The 16,969-nt window shown below is 60.1% G+C and overlaps 2 protein-coding genes across 2 annotated transcripts; both read right to left on the reverse strand.

Moving 5' to 3' along the window:
- Positions 1-3,647: 3,647 nt before the first annotated feature.
- AMDHD2 (amidohydrolase domain containing 2) lies at positions 3,648-10,720 on the reverse strand. The gene is made up of 11 exons (XM_082856171.1): positions 10,616-10,720; positions 10,399-10,535; positions 10,179-10,318; positions 6,553-6,607; positions 6,165-6,377; positions 5,993-6,081; positions 5,769-5,913; positions 5,587-5,694; positions 5,353-5,421; positions 4,243-4,344; positions 3,648-3,867 (listed from the first exon to the last, which is right to left on the reverse strand). Exons 1-11 carry the CDS (start codon positions 10,696-10,698, stop codon positions 3,779-3,781), a joined length of 1,230 nt encoding a protein of 409 aa, XP_082712297.1. The 5' UTR covers positions 10,699-10,720; the 3' UTR covers positions 3,648-3,778.
- Positions 10,721-10,949: 229 nt separating this feature from the next.
- On the reverse strand, positions 10,950-16,591 carry ATP6V0C (ATPase H+ transporting V0 subunit c). Its single transcript, XM_082856663.1, has 3 exons — positions 16,398-16,591; positions 11,856-12,039; positions 10,950-11,706 (listed from the first exon to the last, which is right to left on the reverse strand). The coding sequence occupies exons 1-3, from the start codon at positions 16,474-16,476 to the stop codon at positions 11,502-11,504; spliced, it is 468 nt and encodes a 155-aa protein (XP_082712789.1). The 5' UTR covers positions 16,477-16,591; the 3' UTR covers positions 10,950-11,501.
- Positions 16,592-16,969: the final 378 nt, after the last annotated feature.

Genomic DNA, 16,969 nt, shown 5'->3' on the forward strand with positions numbered 1-16,969 from the left:
CAGGCAGGCGATGGAACGGAGAGGGAACAGGCGCAAAGAGGCGGAGCCGGGCGGGTCTGGGCGCTGGGCCGCCCTTAAACTGGGTCAGAGGGCTCCGCGCACCCCTATCGCTCGGGGGAGGCGCGGCTCTCCGCAGGGCGGCCCAGATTGGCCAGAGCCAGAAGTCCGCCCACAGGAAGGAGCCCCGCACAGGGCGAGCGAGTCAGCGGGTGCCGCACCCCTTCCCGGACCTGCAGGTCCTCTTAGCCCGGGCGCGCAGCGTAGCGAGTTGGACCAGGTTCATTGTGGACGACCCGCCCCTCAGGCACAGCCCGGTTCGGCGTGGCCCGTAAGTCGGTCCCCAACCCCCAAACGGACTTCTCCGGCCGGGACCACCCGGAACCCCTGCACGAATCCGCGTGCGACCCCGAGCGCATTAATGGCCCACCACGGTGCCTGGTGAGCTCGGGGCCTAGGAGGCCCGTCATCCCGATGACAAGCCCGAGGCTTCGGGAGGGACCCCTCAGCGATGAGACTCCAACTCGAACCGCAGGCGCTCAGCACAGTCCAGAAGCGTCCAGTGGAAGCCTCGCAGCACCCAGGCTCGGCAGCCAGGTGTCCCCCGCCCCCACCCAGGGGAGTCGCGACGCGGCGGCCGCGTGGGCTGAGCACCTCCCTGCAGAGCCTCTCTTACCAACGCTGGGCCCTTGAGTCCTCCCACCCACACCCAAACAAGCCACGAAAGAGAAGCTGGGAGCCCCCAGGTCACCTCCCCGGATCCCACTCCAGCTTCTCCAAATAGTGAAAGTCGCCCGCACCCACCAGTGACTCAGGCACACACCTGGTGTCACCTCCCCCGCCCCCCCAGTCCACACCCACACCAGAGCAAGCCTGTCCCCATACTTTGTCTCTGGCCCCACTGCCACCCGACAGCCAGTCCCTCAGGGTCTCCTTGTTACCCCCACACCCCCAGCAACCAGAAGGAGCACTTAAAATGCCAGGGCATCCTTGTGTTTAAAGCCCAGCAGCGTCGGGCTTCCCTGGTGGCGCAGTGGTTGAGAGTCCGCCTGCTGATGGACATGGGTTCGTGCCCCGGTCCGGGAAGATCCCACATGCCGTGGAGCGGCTGAGCCCGTGAGCCATGGTCGCTGGGCCTGCGCGTCCGGAGGCTGTCCTCCGCAACGGGAGAGGCCACAACAGTGAGAGACCCGTGTACTGCAAAAAAATAAAAAAATAAAACCCAGCAGACTCAAAACTCAAAACCAAAGCGAGCGAGGTGGGTGCAGAGCTGGGGGAGGTGGGGTGGGAGTGGGAGTGTCCTTGGTGTAGTTCCCCTTTGGGGAGATCTGGAGATGATAATGGGGATGTGAATGTACTTAATGCCACTGATCTTTGCACTTAAAAATGGTTAAAATGGTGAATGTTACATATATTTGACAAAACAAACTCACTCCAGTGGCTGCCCCCACACCCCAAATAAAATCCAAACTCCCAGGCCAACTGCAAGGCCCAGCTCCCCACGCTGTGGTTCCACTAAAGCCCCCAGGTCACCTCCTCCTCCAGCCCTAGCATCCATCTGTGTTCCATCAACACACTAAGCCTGTGCACTGGGCCTTTGTGGGGCAGTTCCCTTCGCTTCCAGCCCAGCATTCACTCCCACTCTCCCTGGTGTCACTCTTGCTGACCACCATCTCAACTAGCCCCTCTGTGATTCTCCACCCAGAGAGGCAGCATGGTAGCAGGGTTAACAGAGGCCCGGCAGCTGGGCAGGCCAGGCCACGTCCCCACCCCAGTGCTCACCAGCTCTGGGACTTGGTGCCCCCGTTTCCCCAGCTGAGAAATAAGGATGACAAACAGGAACCCCTTTGGATTGTGGACAGAAGGAAGGAGTACTAGTACATGCTAGAGCACTAGGAGGCCTGGCACTGGTGGGTACTGTAAAAGCTCCTCCCTATTGGGCTCCTGCAGGTGGCCCCCACCCCAGGCCATCCCTCAGGCCTGCATCACATGGTTGTTCTTCCCAGCCTATTCACCATCAAACACAGCTGGGACCTGCAACCGTTTCTGTCACCTTGGGCCTGGAGACACTTCCTTTAGTGGCTCTGAGGCAGAGGCAGGAGGGGCAGTGGCCCGGCCACGTACAATGGTGCCCCATGACCTCCTGCACCAAGGGCTGCTCCTGTGTGAAAGGGGGAGAGGGGTGCGTACCCCAGGACCCAAATGGGCGGAAGTCAAGACAACAACCCCAGACCTGGGGCTCACCAACGCCTGTGTCGTGGCTGTCCTCAGAGCCAGCAAGGCCCCCTACAGCCCACCCGCCTTGCCTCAAAGCTGTCCTACTGGGCTTCCCTGGTGGCGCAGTGGTTAAGAATCTGCCTGCCAATGCAGGGGACACGGGTTCGAGCCCTAGTCCAGGAAGATCCCACATGCTGTGGAGCAACTAAGCCCGTGCGCCACAACTACTGAGCCTGCACTCTAGACCCTGAGAGCCACAACTACTGAGCCTGTGTGCCTAGAGCCCGTGCTCCACAACAGAAGCCACCGCAGTGAGAAGCCCACGCACCACAAAGAAGAGTAACCCCCACTTGCCGCAACTAGAGAAAAGCCTGCATGCAGCAACAAAGACCCAGTGCAGCCAAAAATAAAATAAGTAAAATTAATTAAAATGCAGAGATTAAAAAAAAAAAGCTGTCCTACCCAGGGAGCCCAAGAGCCTGTGCTCCCAATGTGGGGGGACTGTTGCCAAGGCTGAGGACACCGGAGGCTGCAGGATGACACTAATGGACAAACACAGTGGCAGGGTGCAGGATACACACCGAGGACCCCCAAGCTGCCTACCAGCACCAGGCAGGGTCACCCACAGCTGTGTAAACACCAGGGCACAAGCGGATCATTTTACCCACTCAGGAGCTGGGTCAGGAAGTAGAGCTGTTCAGAAAAGAAGCCGAAAGAAATGGAGCCTCAATTATCCTGAGGGCTCAAGGCAGTAGAAACTCTGGTTGGGCAAGTTGACCGGGGTCAGCCCAGGGGCCCCAAGGCCAGTGCAGATTCCTCTTGAAGGTTGGAGAGGAGTGCCCGGTGCCGTGTCCAGGTCCAGCGCTGTGGCCTTGGGCCTCCACTTGGCCCACCCAACTCAGGGGTGCAGAGAACTACCCACAGGACACCCGCACACACCAGCCTCCCAAACCCTTTGCAGTGCCCACCCGAGGCCCCTCCTGTCTTCGGCTCCATCCAGCCTGTTCCCTAACTTGTCTCCATGACCGTTGATCCATTCTTTCCTGTTAAACATTCCAAGGTGCACCTACCCTTTAGCTCAGCCCCATAGGCAAACTGCTGAAGCTGAACAATCACTCCCCAAGCCCCTTCCTGCCGGATTTCCAGCCTGTAGTCCATGGCTTCCCCCTCCTGCCCTCTGTTCATTTTCAGCTAGCTCATCTGCCTGTGGGTCTGCAGGCCTCAGACACATCTGTCTAACAGAGAGGGGACCTGCTGCCCCCACTGAGCCCCATAAACCCCACAGGCAGGGTGAAGCTGGAATCCGGCCACTCCCAACCCTGAGCCACAAACACCAGCCCCAACCACCACCACCAACAGCCACCAAGGTGAGGACAGAAACAGCAAAAGCCCCACTTTGAAGCAAAAAACTCAGAGACCAGGCGAGTCCCGACGGGGCACATGTTTATCCAAGCCAGCCGCCTCCAGGCCGAGGCCCCCACCACTCTCTGGAGACCAGTTCCTCGATGGCCCAGCCGACAGTGTCCAGCTGGGGTTGGGCATCCCCTCCAGCGGCGGTCCTCAGTCACTGCCTGGCTTCTTCCGCCTGCCACACCAGCTCGCCCGAGATGTAGGTGGCCCGGACGTGGAGAGAGTCATCGAGCACCACAAAGTCTGGGTCAGAGGTGGGTGGTGAGAAGCAGGCAGGGGCAGGGCTGCCACCGTCCCCACCCCAAGGCCCGGGTGCAGGAAACCAAGGCCCGGCACACGACTTGTGCAGGACATCCCAGCCCATCACAGACTGAGGCCCCAGAAGCAAGACTCCGGGCAGCAGAGAACAGCCAACAATGTTCCCGCAGACCCTTGCCTGGCCCATCTCAGATGCCAGAAGGCCTAGCCTACCGGATGGGAAAGGGGGGCCGGACCGAGGCCACTGGCCAGGCAAAGCCACCTAGGTGAGGGGAAGAGCCCACCTCCTGCCCACCTGCCTCCCTGGCTCTGTCCCAGGCCTCCCAGGAACTCCCAGGCCGCCCCTCATTGGGCGCTGACCTGCATCGGCCCCAAAGTCCAGGGTCCCCTTGTGCTTCTCCAGGCCCAGCAGCTGTGCAGGGTGCAGGGACGCAGCCTCCAGGGCAGACTCCACGCTGCAGCCTGCTCAGGGAGCACAAATGGGTGACTACCCCCAACCTCTGGCTGGCTCTGCCATTTGACTTCAGGGCAGGCAGGGCCGGGGGTGGGGGTGCAGCGGCAGAGCACCGAGTCCTGGGTGGCCTCATGATGCCTGGGGTCCTCCTTTCTGGAGGGGTGCTTTCCTTGGAAGCCAAGGGGAGGGGCCTGCAGACATTTGGGTCTAGAGCATTTTGTCAGTGAGGTCCCTGCAGGGCTGGGATGGGTGAGTGGCAGGAAGAGGGTACCCAGCAGGGTTCCCCCCCCAGCCCCAGAGCTCCAAATCCTAAGGTCACACCCCAGGACTCCGCAGCAGGGTGATGAGGCCCTCCCCTCCCCCCAACCTGAGGATACTGCTGGGTACCCCAATTCTCTCCATCCCCTGCTTCACCCCCCAAGCCAGGCCAACAGCTGTCTGTGCCTCCCAATTCGTCTCCCTGCGGCTCCAAACAGCACCTTGGACCTCGGTGCCCCCCACCCCCAGCCCCCTGCATGACATCCCAGCCCCAAGGCACTGCCAAGAGCCCCACAGGGCCTGGCCCACCACAGCCTCTGCCAGACACACCCTCCTCACCTCCCCAAGAACATGCCAACCCCATTGAGAGGCCCCCGAGCAGCCCAACCCTGGAGCCTGGAGTGCTGCCCCCACCCCACTGCCCTCCACAGCTCTGCACCTGCCAATCCTGCAGTTCCACAGGCCCCAGGCCAAGGCCCTGCCCTCGGGTGCCGTGGCTTCAGTGCCTGTCACTGTGGGTTCCAGCCATCCGCTTGCTCGCAGCCCTCTCCCTCTGCCATGAGCTCCTGCAGGCGGGACCTTGGCCACATTCCTAGTGCCCATCCCCTGGGGACCCCACCAGACACAGACAGGCCCTGGTGGTCCCCACTCTTCCCTCCAGCTACTCCCAGATGTAGTCTCTGCCCCAGCACACACACACACACACACACACACACATGCACACACACACGCGGCACACGCACCCCAGCCTCACTAACCTGTGGCCTGCAGGAAATGCCGGACGCAGGTATCCATTGGGGCTATGCTGCCACTCAGTGTGTTGGTGCCTTGAGAGCAGAAAGGGCAGGTTCTGGGGAGGCCAAGGGCACCAGGCACATTGGGCCACCCGAGGGCCCAATGGGTCGGCAGGGGACACCCAGGTTCTTATATCCCACCAGAGGGGCTGAGAGGCTATCCTCACTCCGGCAGTCTTCGGGACAGGAGTCACTCACCTGCCACATAGGCTGTCAGGCCATCCACCTCCACCTCCTGCTGCCCCAGCGTGTGACGGCCATTGCCCAAGCCCAGGGCAGGGACAGCATCAGTGACCAGCACCAGCCCTGCAAGGGGAAGGGGCCTCAGGAGCTGCCCAGCCTGGTCTTCCTACTGGCTCCCACCCTGTATGGCCGCTCACCCTCGGGGTGGGCCCGGTGGGCGATGCGCAGGGCGGCAGGGTTGGTGTGTATGCCGTCAGCAATCATCCCGTAGAAGATGTGGCGGCCCAGGGGCAGCCGATCACTGGTCAGGAGCCCCACGATGCCTGGGTCACGATGGTGGAACTGGGCAGGGGCAGGCGGGGGGCGCTGAGCAACAGCAGGACCCCTGCACCCTCCCGCCAGGAGCTGGGGTGGCACTCACAGGCAGCATGGCGTTGAAGAGGTGGGTGATGAAGGTGGCCCCGCTCTGCACGGCTTCCTCCGCAGTGCCCAGGTCAGCTACTGAGTGCCCTGCGGCGACCCAGACTCAGACTCGGCACCCAGCCCAGGACCCCGGATGGGCTGGCCCCCAAGGTGATGACACACCCCCTTACCTAGGGACACGCAGATGCCAAGGGCCGTCAATGCCCGGATCACCTCGTGGCTGCGGCCCAACTCGGGGGCCAGTGTCACGATGCGGACGTTGTCCAGGCCCCCATAGGTGGCCAGCAAGTCTTGGAAAGCGTTGGCCTCAAAGGAACGCAGGTGGGCCTCGGGGTGTGCACCCCGCTTCTCGTGGCTGATGAATGGGCCCTCCAGGTGCACCCCTGGGGGGAGGGGAGGGGATGATTCCAGCAGGCCCCCTGCCCTGCAGCCCCCACCCTGGCCCCTCTTGCCTGCCCGCCCTCCCTCCCCAGTTGGGCATCTGGAAGGCAAGGGGCTGCCAACAGGTCCCCAAGGAGCCTCCCAGGGTAGGGGTGGGGAGAGGGGTCAGCCACTCACCGAGGACCCCTGCCCCATGGGGACCACCACTCTTCACGGGGATCTGAGGAAGGACCTGGGGGGAACCAGCTGTTAAAGCCCTGCCCCCCACGGCCCAGCACCCAGAGGTCACAGCCCAGTCAAGGTCAGAGGTCAGAGTTCAGAGCCCAGCCCCTGCTGGCCTTCCCTCAGGTGTTAGAAGATGGTCGAAGGCCCCAACCACGGGAAAGCACAGCACATCAAGAAATGACAGGTGGGCTTCCCTGGTGGCGCAGTGGTTGAGAGTCTGCCTGCCGATGCAGGGAACACGGGTTCGTGTCCCGGTCCGGGAAGATCCCACATGCTGCCGAGCGGCTGGGCCCGTGAGCCATGGCCGCTGAGCCTGCGCGTCTGGAGCCTGTGCTCAGTAACTGGAGAGGCCGCAAAAGTGAGAGGCCCGCGTACCACAAAAAAAAAAAAAAAAAAAAGAAAGAAATGACAGGTGCCCAGGGATGCAAACCTGCCCTGCCTGAGAGGACCTAGAGGCGGGGAGACAGCTCCCAAGCAGGGGGCAGGCACATGGCACCAAGGCCCTCAAGGGCCCCGTCAGACAGAAGCTAGGACGCAGCGGGCTGCGCACCAAAGGGTCTGGACCTAGACAGGATGACCAGCCTGGCCTCGCTGAGCTGCAGGCCCAGGAAGCAGGGCTGGCGCAGGAGGAGGGCATGCAGTCCAGGCAGAGCAAGAGGCAGAAGCAGGGCTTGGTGGCCGGAGAGCTCAGGCACCGATGGCGCAGCCACACTGTGCCCAGATCTGGACACCAGGGGCAAAGTCACTTGTGTGACTCTCTGGGGAGATTGGGGGGCTGGAGGGCAGGAGATGGGCCTGAAAGGGCTAACAGAAAGCTAACTCTTATCTTTCCTGGTGGAAAGCAACACTTACGCTGCCCTAAACCAAAAAGTTGAGCAGGAGTACTAGCACATTTTCTAGAGATACGGGGGCAAATTCCAAGGGTCAGCTGAGTTGAAAGTGATTACCTCTAGGTGGGAACTGGTGGGAACAAAGGGCTGCTGTTTTTCCTAACAAGCCGTGTGATAACACGTAAGTTCACTAAAGGGTTAAAAAATTAAAATTAGGGCTTCCCTGGTGGCGCAGTGGTTGAGAATCTGCCTGCTAATGCAGGGGACACGGGTTCGAGCCCTGGTCTGGGAAGATCCCACATGCTGCGGAGCAACTGGGCCCGTGAGCCACAACTACTGAGCCTGCGCGTCCAGAGCCTGTGCTCCACAACAAGAGAGGCCACGACAGTGAGAGGCCTGCGCACCGCGATGAAGAGTGGCCCCCGCTTGCCACAACTAGAGAAAGCCCTCGCACAGAAACGAAGACGCAACACAACCAAAAAAAAAAAAAAAAAAAAAATTAAAATTAAAAAAAGAAATAATGGCTGCGTTTTTCTAGAACAGAGTTTTAAAAGGGAATGCTAGAAAGCACTGAGTAGACAGAACAGTCTGGAGATGAAGGGAATGAGGCACGTTCAAGGCAGGAAAGCAGTGGAAAAGGTGAAAGTGTAGAGGGCGTGTGGGGCCTGAGGAAAGGGCCTGGCTGCCACCCTGAGGAGGTGCCTGATGTTGACTCAGCAGACAATGGACCTGAAGCAGAGAACAACGCGCTCAGACCCTCCTCCTGGAAGGGTAGGAAAGGGCAAGACTGGAGGAGGAGACCCCAGAAAAAGAGCAGGTGGTCTCAGTGGACCTGAAGAACTTCTGACAAAGTAGCAATCTGTTTCCGCCCACTGTGAAACGTCCCTGGAGGGAGATGGGGCAGAACGAAGGGAGGGGCGTGTGTGGGGACATCCAAGTGAACAGTTCTCTGGTTTCTAACGTGATACTGGTATCAAAGTTTTCATATTCAAAGCCCTCCACAATTTCCACCATAAATCAGTTTACTCTATGCCTCCCAAGGCTTTCATCCTGTAAGCATTTATGAAGGGTGACAGGAAGAAAACGTAAGACAGAAGCCCTACTGGCCCAAAACTCCTTCCCCTATGGAAGAAGCCCCACAGTTCATATCATGATGCTCGAAGGTGCTGCTTGAAATCAAGGGCAGCGGGTGACAGCACGGCATGGGCAGCGCACAGCAGAGGAGCTACACAGGACGGAGAGAGAGAGGCAGAGGCCTTCCACGCGGAGAGCTTGGGGACAGAAGAGGGAGCTGCCTCGAATGGCTGAAATGCAGGTGGGGAAGGAATGCTCAGGAGGGTTGGTCAACGCTGCAGGAGGTTGGGGGAAACATGAGTGTTGTGCGGAGCCTGACACCTAGGAAACGCCACTCTGGCAGGACCCAGGGCTGGGAGAGCAGTTGGGAGACTGGGTTAGGAGTCACTAAGCCTCACTGTTGGGGACCAGGAGAGGGGAGGAGAAAGAAGCGGGGGCAAGAGGGTAGGCATGTTCCTGGATCCTGGGCAGGGAAATTACAGCCTGATGACTGAAAGAGAAAACACAGAACTAGGGGCCAGTTTGCAGCAGGAAAATGAGACTGGTTTTTGACACCTGACTCTGTCGTGGGAGACTCGGGGAAATTTCCGGAAAGATGTCCATAGCTGACATTTACCAAGGGCATACTATGAACCAAGCATAGTGCTGAGCGCCCAATCCTAAGAGATGCATTCCGTTATTATTCTTACTTAAGGCTTGAAAAAACTGAGGTTCAGAAACAAATAACGTTGTCCCGAGTCTCCGAGACGATACACGAAGTCAGGGGGCCAGGACCGAACCCGGGTCCACAGCCAACCTCCCCCAGCTCCAGGCTCTGAGTCTGCGTGCACACACCCAGGAGGGGACCCCACAGCAGGCAACACAATCCAGGATCCTGGGATGGATCCTGGTCTGGAGAAAAATTACAAAACTAGAACATAAAAGGTAGACTAAAAGGAAACCGTGTTAATTCCCAAAACTCAAGGACTCCATGGTACTCGAATAAAGGAATACCCATGCTTTTAAGAAAAGGGTAAATACTAAGGAGCAAACACGTATGTTGTGTGCCAGCTACAATTCAGAAATTCAGAGAAACAGAACAATATACAAACAGAGAAAACAAGATCGAATAACATAACGTGGCAAAGAGCAAAACCGGAGAACCTGCGTACAAAGTAAAACTTAAAAGAAAAATGGACTGTGGACAACTGAATCCCAAGACTTGCAGATAAGAAAGAAGTGTGGTGGTGCATGCGGGACCAGCAGAGGAAGCCTGGGGCAGGCGATGGAGCTTCTTCCTGGAGAGCTGTCCACTGGCACCGCATACCACAGATCGGTGGTGGGGCATGATCAACTAAGGATGTGGCAATCACAGAGTCCCCAGCAGCCATAGTCAAGGAGGTGCCTGGAGGCAGCCAGACTGCAGGGTGGGGAGGGCATATGGCAGGTGGCTGAGGCAGCGAATGCGGAAGCCCATGGGGACAGTCAGACATGCAGTGGCACACCAGGCGGAGGAACACCTGGATGAGAAAGCCCAGGGGAGGGGACCCCCAAGCCCAGGTGGAGGGAGGCCAGCAGGTGAGGCCAGACTCAAGGGCCAAGGGGTGTTCGTGAGGGAAAGAGATCAGATTTGAAAATTAAGAGGCTGGGTGTTCCTGGGGCTTCCTTCACTGGAGGCCGGGAGCCTGACCTCACCTTGCAATAAACCTCCGGTGGCGAGGTGACCAACGTGGGACAGAAGGAGGTGACTCCGTGCGGCAGGATCCTCCGGGCCACCAGGGCGACTCCCGAACCCACGTCCTCTGTGGCCTGAGAGAAGTCAACGCCAAACCCACCTGCGGTACAGACAAGAGGGGATCACACGGTGCTCAGAGCTCCTCTTCTGGGTCCCCGCCCCGCGGGCTCCGGACCACACCGTTGATCTGCACGTCGATGAAGCCGGGCGCTAGGATGCAGCCCCCGCAGTCCCTCTGCTCGTCAGCCACGCGCCGCTCCTCAAAGAACAGCTTCTCCGGGTCCAGAATGCGGCCCCCGCGCACCCACAGATCCTCCCTGCGCACAGAGCGGGGCGGAGGTTCGCATCACCGGCCCCGGAGCCCACCAGGGCAGCCCCGGCCCCGGCCCGCGCCCACCTGAGCAGCGCTCGGCCCCGCAGGATGCGACAGTTGGTGAACTGGATCACCGGGGCCCGCGCCGCGCCCTGCCCGCCGCGCATCCTGAGCCCAACCAAGCGGCAGGCGGCGCCGGATTCCGCGCCGAGTTCCGGCCTAGAGCTTGGCCGGGCGCACGTGACCCTCAGCTGAGGCGTGCCCACGTGATTCGGGCACCCACGTGACCAGCGCAGTACACAATGACGCAGTGACGTCTTCCCGGGTGGCCCGGCTCTCGGCCCTCGGCCCCTCCCTCCCGGCCCTGCCACCCGCGAGCCCCGGGACCCAACAAGCGACCCACACCCAGGCATCCAGTCACATCCGAGAACTTTATTGGACACGGTTCGGCGCCAGGGCCCAGTGGGCCCAACACACTGCGCCACGGCCCTGGCAGCCAGGGCTGCAGGAGGTGGTTCCATCCAACGCGTCTCAGGGCAAACGGTAACCGGTAACCGCACAACGCAACAGTCTACCTAAGATTACTATAGAGTTGGGAGACAGAGGGCTGCTCCATAGACGTATGAACAGGTCAAATCTTTATAAATAAACATCCAGTGAAGAGAAAATGACAACTCTAATTCATCCTTATACACAGAGCACTCTAGGGCAGATGGGTGGGGGGCGGCCAGAGGCCTGCATCCTCACTGGTCAGGGGCCTGGACCGGGAGTGGTGGGCCCAGATGTCCACGGCACGGGGCGGGCAGGGGCAAGGCTGGGGGCAACAGACAATGGGCACTAGGACACTGCGCATTTACAAGACCAACTACTGGCAGGCAGCTGCCCCGTGCGTGTGTGTCAGGCTGTTCGTTCTGGAATGAGGAGGGGGTGGTCTTTACATCATATTCTGTGGCTGGTGGGCCCGGAGGGGCTACTTTGTGGAGAGGATGAGGGCGACGATGAGACCGTAGAGGCCGAGCACCTCGGCGAAGATGAGGATCAGGATCATGCCCACGAATAGCCGGGGCTGCTGGGCAGTGCCCCGCACGCCGGCGTCCCCCACGATGCCGATGGCAAAGCCAGCTGCCAGCCCACTCAGGCCCACGCTCAGGCCAGCGCCCAGTTGAAGGAAACTCCTGGGGGAGAGAGTACACAGGATGGATGTTAGCCAACAGCCAGGGAAGGCATTAGGCATGGGTCACCAGCCATCCACCCAAGACCCCTCCTGGCTCCGCACAGTGGCTTTACCCCAGGCAGGGTGTAGGGAGAGCAACCCAGGCCTCACCTGTAGAGACTGATGCCATCATTCAGGGAGTTGGCAATGAGGACTGCCACCACCAGGCCATAGATTGCGATGATACCGGCCATGACCACCGGGATGATGGACTTCATGATCAGCTCCGGCCGCATGACAGACATGGCTGCGATGCCGGTGCCACTCTTGGCTGTGCCATAGGCAGCACCCAGGGCTGAGGGGGAGAAGATGAGGTGAGCCCAGACCACCTGTGGCCAGAACCCTGGGGGCAGCTTTTGGCATACTTGAAGGCCAACGCAAGTTATCACCCGCAAGGGGCAAGATGAAAGTGGCACTCAGCCAGGAGCAGGTGGCTTTCAGAGGAACAGCCATAGCTGGGCACTCAAGGAACCCACGGTATGGGTTCCTCCACCAGATACCCTCATGGCTGTCTGGCCCATATGGGCTCCTGCTTTCCTGTGAAATCCCAACCCAGGCTCAACAGCACTCCCCATGCCTGCTACATAGATCCCATGCTTCCATGGAGCCTCAGACCTAAAAGGGGGAGCTGTGACAGGCTGCCCTGTCACGTGGGGAAACAGGCAGCTGGGCACAGAAGCCTTGCAGATTCTGGGCACCTTCTGTCCCACCAGGCACTTTCCCACGTCAGGAAAGGCCTGGAAAAGCACGAGCTATGTCAACAGCCCAGATGTTGAGCCTGGGTCAGCCCACAAGCCCTGGGACTAAGTGCAGAGACAACACGATGGAAGAGCCACTGCAGTGCAGGGTCAGGGGAAGCTGGCCTGGCAATTCTTGTCCTCTCAGGCCAGAGGTTCGCCCACTCCCCACCCTGCCCACCACACTTCCCACAACTCCCAGCCCAGGGACACGCTGCAGCAAGGGCTAGTGTGTCTGTCAACAGGCTGAATGCTCTGCCAGAAAAGGCAGCTCTCGGCACCCTCAGCCACAGAGCAGGCCAGGACCCTTGAGTTCAGGGGGAATCCTCTCTGAACAACCAGAGAAAGGGCAAGTCAAAGAGAGGACAGGGTACAGGAAAGACAGTGGGCTGTGAAGCCATCACCCAGGCCAACCCCAAGGCCCCTGCAGACCTGTGAGAAGCCTAGCTTGTGTTAAGGCCTCTGGTAACTGGGGTGGGGGGGAGGCTCTAGGCACTGCAGGACTCCTGTCTCCCCTGCCACTATCTCTCCTCCCTCTTCCCAGGGTGGGCTGCCTTCCTGAAAGCCCCCCTTCTCCTGGCCTGTCTTCCAAGCCTAGGAAAAACGTTTGCAAGTACAACAGAGAACCACAGGGCCCCAGGCAGCTGTTCTGACTCCAGTCGCCACCCTCGAGGCTCCCAATGTGCGGCTTGAGCAGATGCTGACATGGGTTAGAGGTGGAAGGGGCCAGGACAATCCCAGACATTCCTGTGCATCTTTGACTCACCTGTTTGGGCTGTCAAAAGATGACTAATCTGTGCTCATTGCAGAGCAGGGATGAGGTCAGAGGGGCTCTGCCTTCCCAGGGCTCTGAGCCTGGTGAAGAGATAGACGTAGCCCCCCCAAGCATGGTAACATGTTCCAGGAAGAGTGGGGAGGTCTGGGGAAAGGTTTCACAAGGGAGGTGACAACTGAGTGGAGGGCTGATAGTGAGTAGGTAGTCGCAGAAAGGCGAGGCAAGAGGAAGAAGATTCCAGACCACACAGAGCAGAGATACCAGATAGGGAGCAGAGGGAGGGAGGCAGTGGTGGGGGCAGCAGGACCTTCACTGCTTCCCCTCCACACCCCCGACATCCAGCCTTCAGGTGCCAATCTTCACCAAGCTGCTCCTGGAGCAACCGTGCATTTTTCAGCCGCCTACTACGGGCCCAGCACCACACCAGGCCAGCGCCAGGGCTCATTACTCAAGGACGAGGACTGATAGGTGGCACTGGGTGAGACCCCATTACAGGGAAGCCAGCGCCCCAGGCAGTGGGCCCTGCTGCAAGGCTGGAGCGGGTGAGAGTTGGCAAGTGAGCTGGGCCCTTCTCTGTAGAGTGCAGCATGGAGATCATGTGGCTGTGCTTCCCCCGGGGGTGGGGAAGCCACAAGAGGAACAAAGGGAAGAAACAAGGATGACCATCAAGAGGGAAAAGCAGCCTGGCCCAGGCTGCTGGGCTGGGAAGACCCTGGATGCCAGCTCCAGAGTCCAAGCCTGAAGGTGCTCCAGATGGAGCAGGGAACAGAAAGAGGAATCAGGACACAGTTCCGTGAACATAGCGCCAAACACCAGTGGCTCACTGGTAGGGAGGAAGTCACAGAAGATATGGAAAAGGAGCAACTGATGGCTCCATGGAAGACATGATGAAGAAAAAATATACAAGACTTGGGTCGTAAGTTAAGAAAAAAAGGGAAGCTGGAATGGGTGATGGGGATTGGGAGAGGGAGTGGACCTCATTCAGTCGTAAGAAGCCCAGTCAGCCAAGTGCTAGGCAGGCCAGTGGCAATCTGGGCCAGGAGCCGCGGACAGAGCTTGCACTCACCCTAGCAGCAGCACCTGAGGCCTGAGAACTGTTCAGGAAGGCACAAGGAAGTAGACGAAGACAGGCCCTGGAGAAAGGTTCTAGAGAAAGAAATTAAGTCAGAGTCTGACCCAACTGACCAAGTAAGAAGCTAGCTACTGTAGGGCCACAGTAAGTCCCATGTAGAGAGGGGAGCAGGAGTGAAGCTGCATATGAGCCAACCAGAACGGGTGGCCCCAATTCCCAGGAGCCTGGGGCAAGCAAAATACCTCTGGACCAGTGATACCCTGTCTCAGTAACTTCCAAAGACCTGCTGGTCAGGCTCTATTCAAAAGTACCAAGTAAGTTCTAGAAGGACAGGAAGAGAGGCACCTGGTGACCAGAAGGAGGCCAGGAGCTGGATATGGAAAAAGGGTTCGGGTGTAAACTCTGCCAGATTTCAAGTTCCACATGAGCAGGGTTCTTGTTTTGTTCACCGATGTCCCCCAGTGCCTGGCACATAGTAGGAGCTCAATGGAGAATTACTGAATGGTCAAGGACAGACAATCAACAACCCACAAGTGGCCAGGCACTGGCCCTGGAGGCATTCCGGAGGCAAAGAGCAGAAAACGGTGAGGGAAAAGAGGGTACAGCAGCCTGCTGGGAGGCACGGGAGAGCAGGCAGCTCTGCAAGATGTGGAAATAGTAGGCATCGCCTAGGACAAAAGGGGAAATACAGGCCACTTCTCCCACCACAAATGATCCCTTACTCGCACATGACGGGAAGGGCAGGGCCCACTCAGCAGCTTGTGACCAGCAGGCAGGCCCACCTGGGCAGAGGGAGGCCCCAAGCCCCCACCCCACTAGTGTTTATAGTCAGCAGAGAGTGTTTAGAGTTCAATCCCTCCACATACCTGCATAGGGAGCCTCTCCAGTCCACCACACAGGGTGGGGCAGGGCGAGTCATCAAAGCCCAAAACCAGACCTACCTCAGAAGGCCTAGACCAGACCAGGCCAGACCAGTCCACAAGAGCTGCAGCTGGGTCAGGACTCACCTCCCTGGGTCCCACATTCCTGGCCGGGCCCAAGTGCTATTCTCCCAGAAGGGCCCATTTTCATTGAATTTTACATCCCAGGACTGATAAGACCCAACTTCAAAACCAAGGTGCCATCAAAAACCTTGCAAGGCCCCTTCTCCATTCCTAGGGCAGCCCCTCCCAATTCCAGGCCTCAGGGAAAGGGAGAAAGTTCATTCATTCATTCAGGCCTGAACTGAAGACTTCCTTCTATGGAAAAAAACCCAATCCCCTCAACACTGAGGCTTCATGCTACCTCGCTCGCCCCGACAAGCGTCTGCAAACGCAGTGCTGAGGGTGGCCTGTCTCCCAGACATCCATACTGCACCCTCGGCCTGTCTGACCCACCCCCACCCAACTCCACTCCCACCTCTGGGTCCCTGCCGGCTCTCAAGACCAACCTCTCAACCCAGTTTTTCTAACCAACCCACACCGCCTACAGGGGTATTGGGAAACACCGACAAGCCCTAACCGGAAGCACCTGCCTAGGTGCAGACCCACCTGACCCCCGCCGACGGGCCAGGCCGCCACAAGGGCGAGGGCTGTGGACCACGGCGGGGAGCGCCAGGACCGGATTCCCCACCTCCGCCGCCCACGGACAGGGTCGGCCCTGTGTCGGGGGATCTTTCCGAGGTGTGATGTCACACCTGCCCGCAGGATAGGGGGGGCGGGTGCGGAGCAGACGCAGGACCGCGAGCCCCCACCCCAGCCTCGCTCCCGCCTCTCCAGGGGCTAAGATGGCAGCGGCGCCGCCGCCCCACCCCCGCACCGACACGACCGGCTGGCCGCGGGCCAGCCGGGGACCCCCGGGAGACCCTGGGACCCACACCGGGACCTAGCCCGCATGCCCTGCCCTCCAGACACCCGACGGCCCCCTGCAGCCCTCAGGGCCCCGGCCCAGGCCTGCAGTCACGTGAGACCCGGGACCCCCAACAGCTCGAAATTACGTCAGAGTGACGTCACACGCCGAACCCCGGAGAGCAGCAGGCACGAGCCCCGCGCGCCCCCCGCCTCCCGGGTCCCTCCTGCCACGGCGCTCACCGCTGAAGACCATGGCGGCCGAGGCGCCCATGACCGCGAAAAAGGAAGCGTACTCGGGGCCGCTCTTGGCCTCGGACATGTCTGCGGTGAGGCGGGGGCGAGGTCGGGCCGGGCGCTGCGAGCACCGAGCTGTACGAAGCGAGCAATCAGGCGGCTGGGAAAGCGATCCCAGCCGTCAGCCGCTGCGCTCTAAATACCAGCACCGCAGAACAAAATGGCGGCCGTGGCCGCGTCACATGACCCGGGCCCCGCCCCTGCGGGCCATACCACTTAGCGCCGGTAGGGGGCGTCATGGCCCCGGGACGCCTCCTAGCGGCCCGCTGACTGCCCACGCACTGTGTTGTCGCCTTGCCGGCCTGGACCCCTGCGCCCCGCCCCACCTCGGCCTCCTCAGGTGCGCTGTCGGAAGCCGCCGGCCTCTCGAACCCCGCGGCGTTGGGCCCGTCCGGTCCCCGGGCCGGGGCGGGGCGGTGGCGCGTCATATTAGCATATGGGGCGGGGCTCGAGGTGTCCGACCTCCTCTGCGGCTGCGCGGCACTCTTCGGTGTTGGCTTGCGAGCGTCGTTTCTGTT

The sequence above is a fragment of the Leucopleurus acutus genome (genome assembly GCF_964270905.1).
Source record: "Leucopleurus acutus genome assembly, chromosome: 16".
NCBI classification, from domain to species: Eukaryota; Metazoa; Chordata; class Mammalia; order Artiodactyla; family Delphinidae; genus Leucopleurus; species Leucopleurus acutus.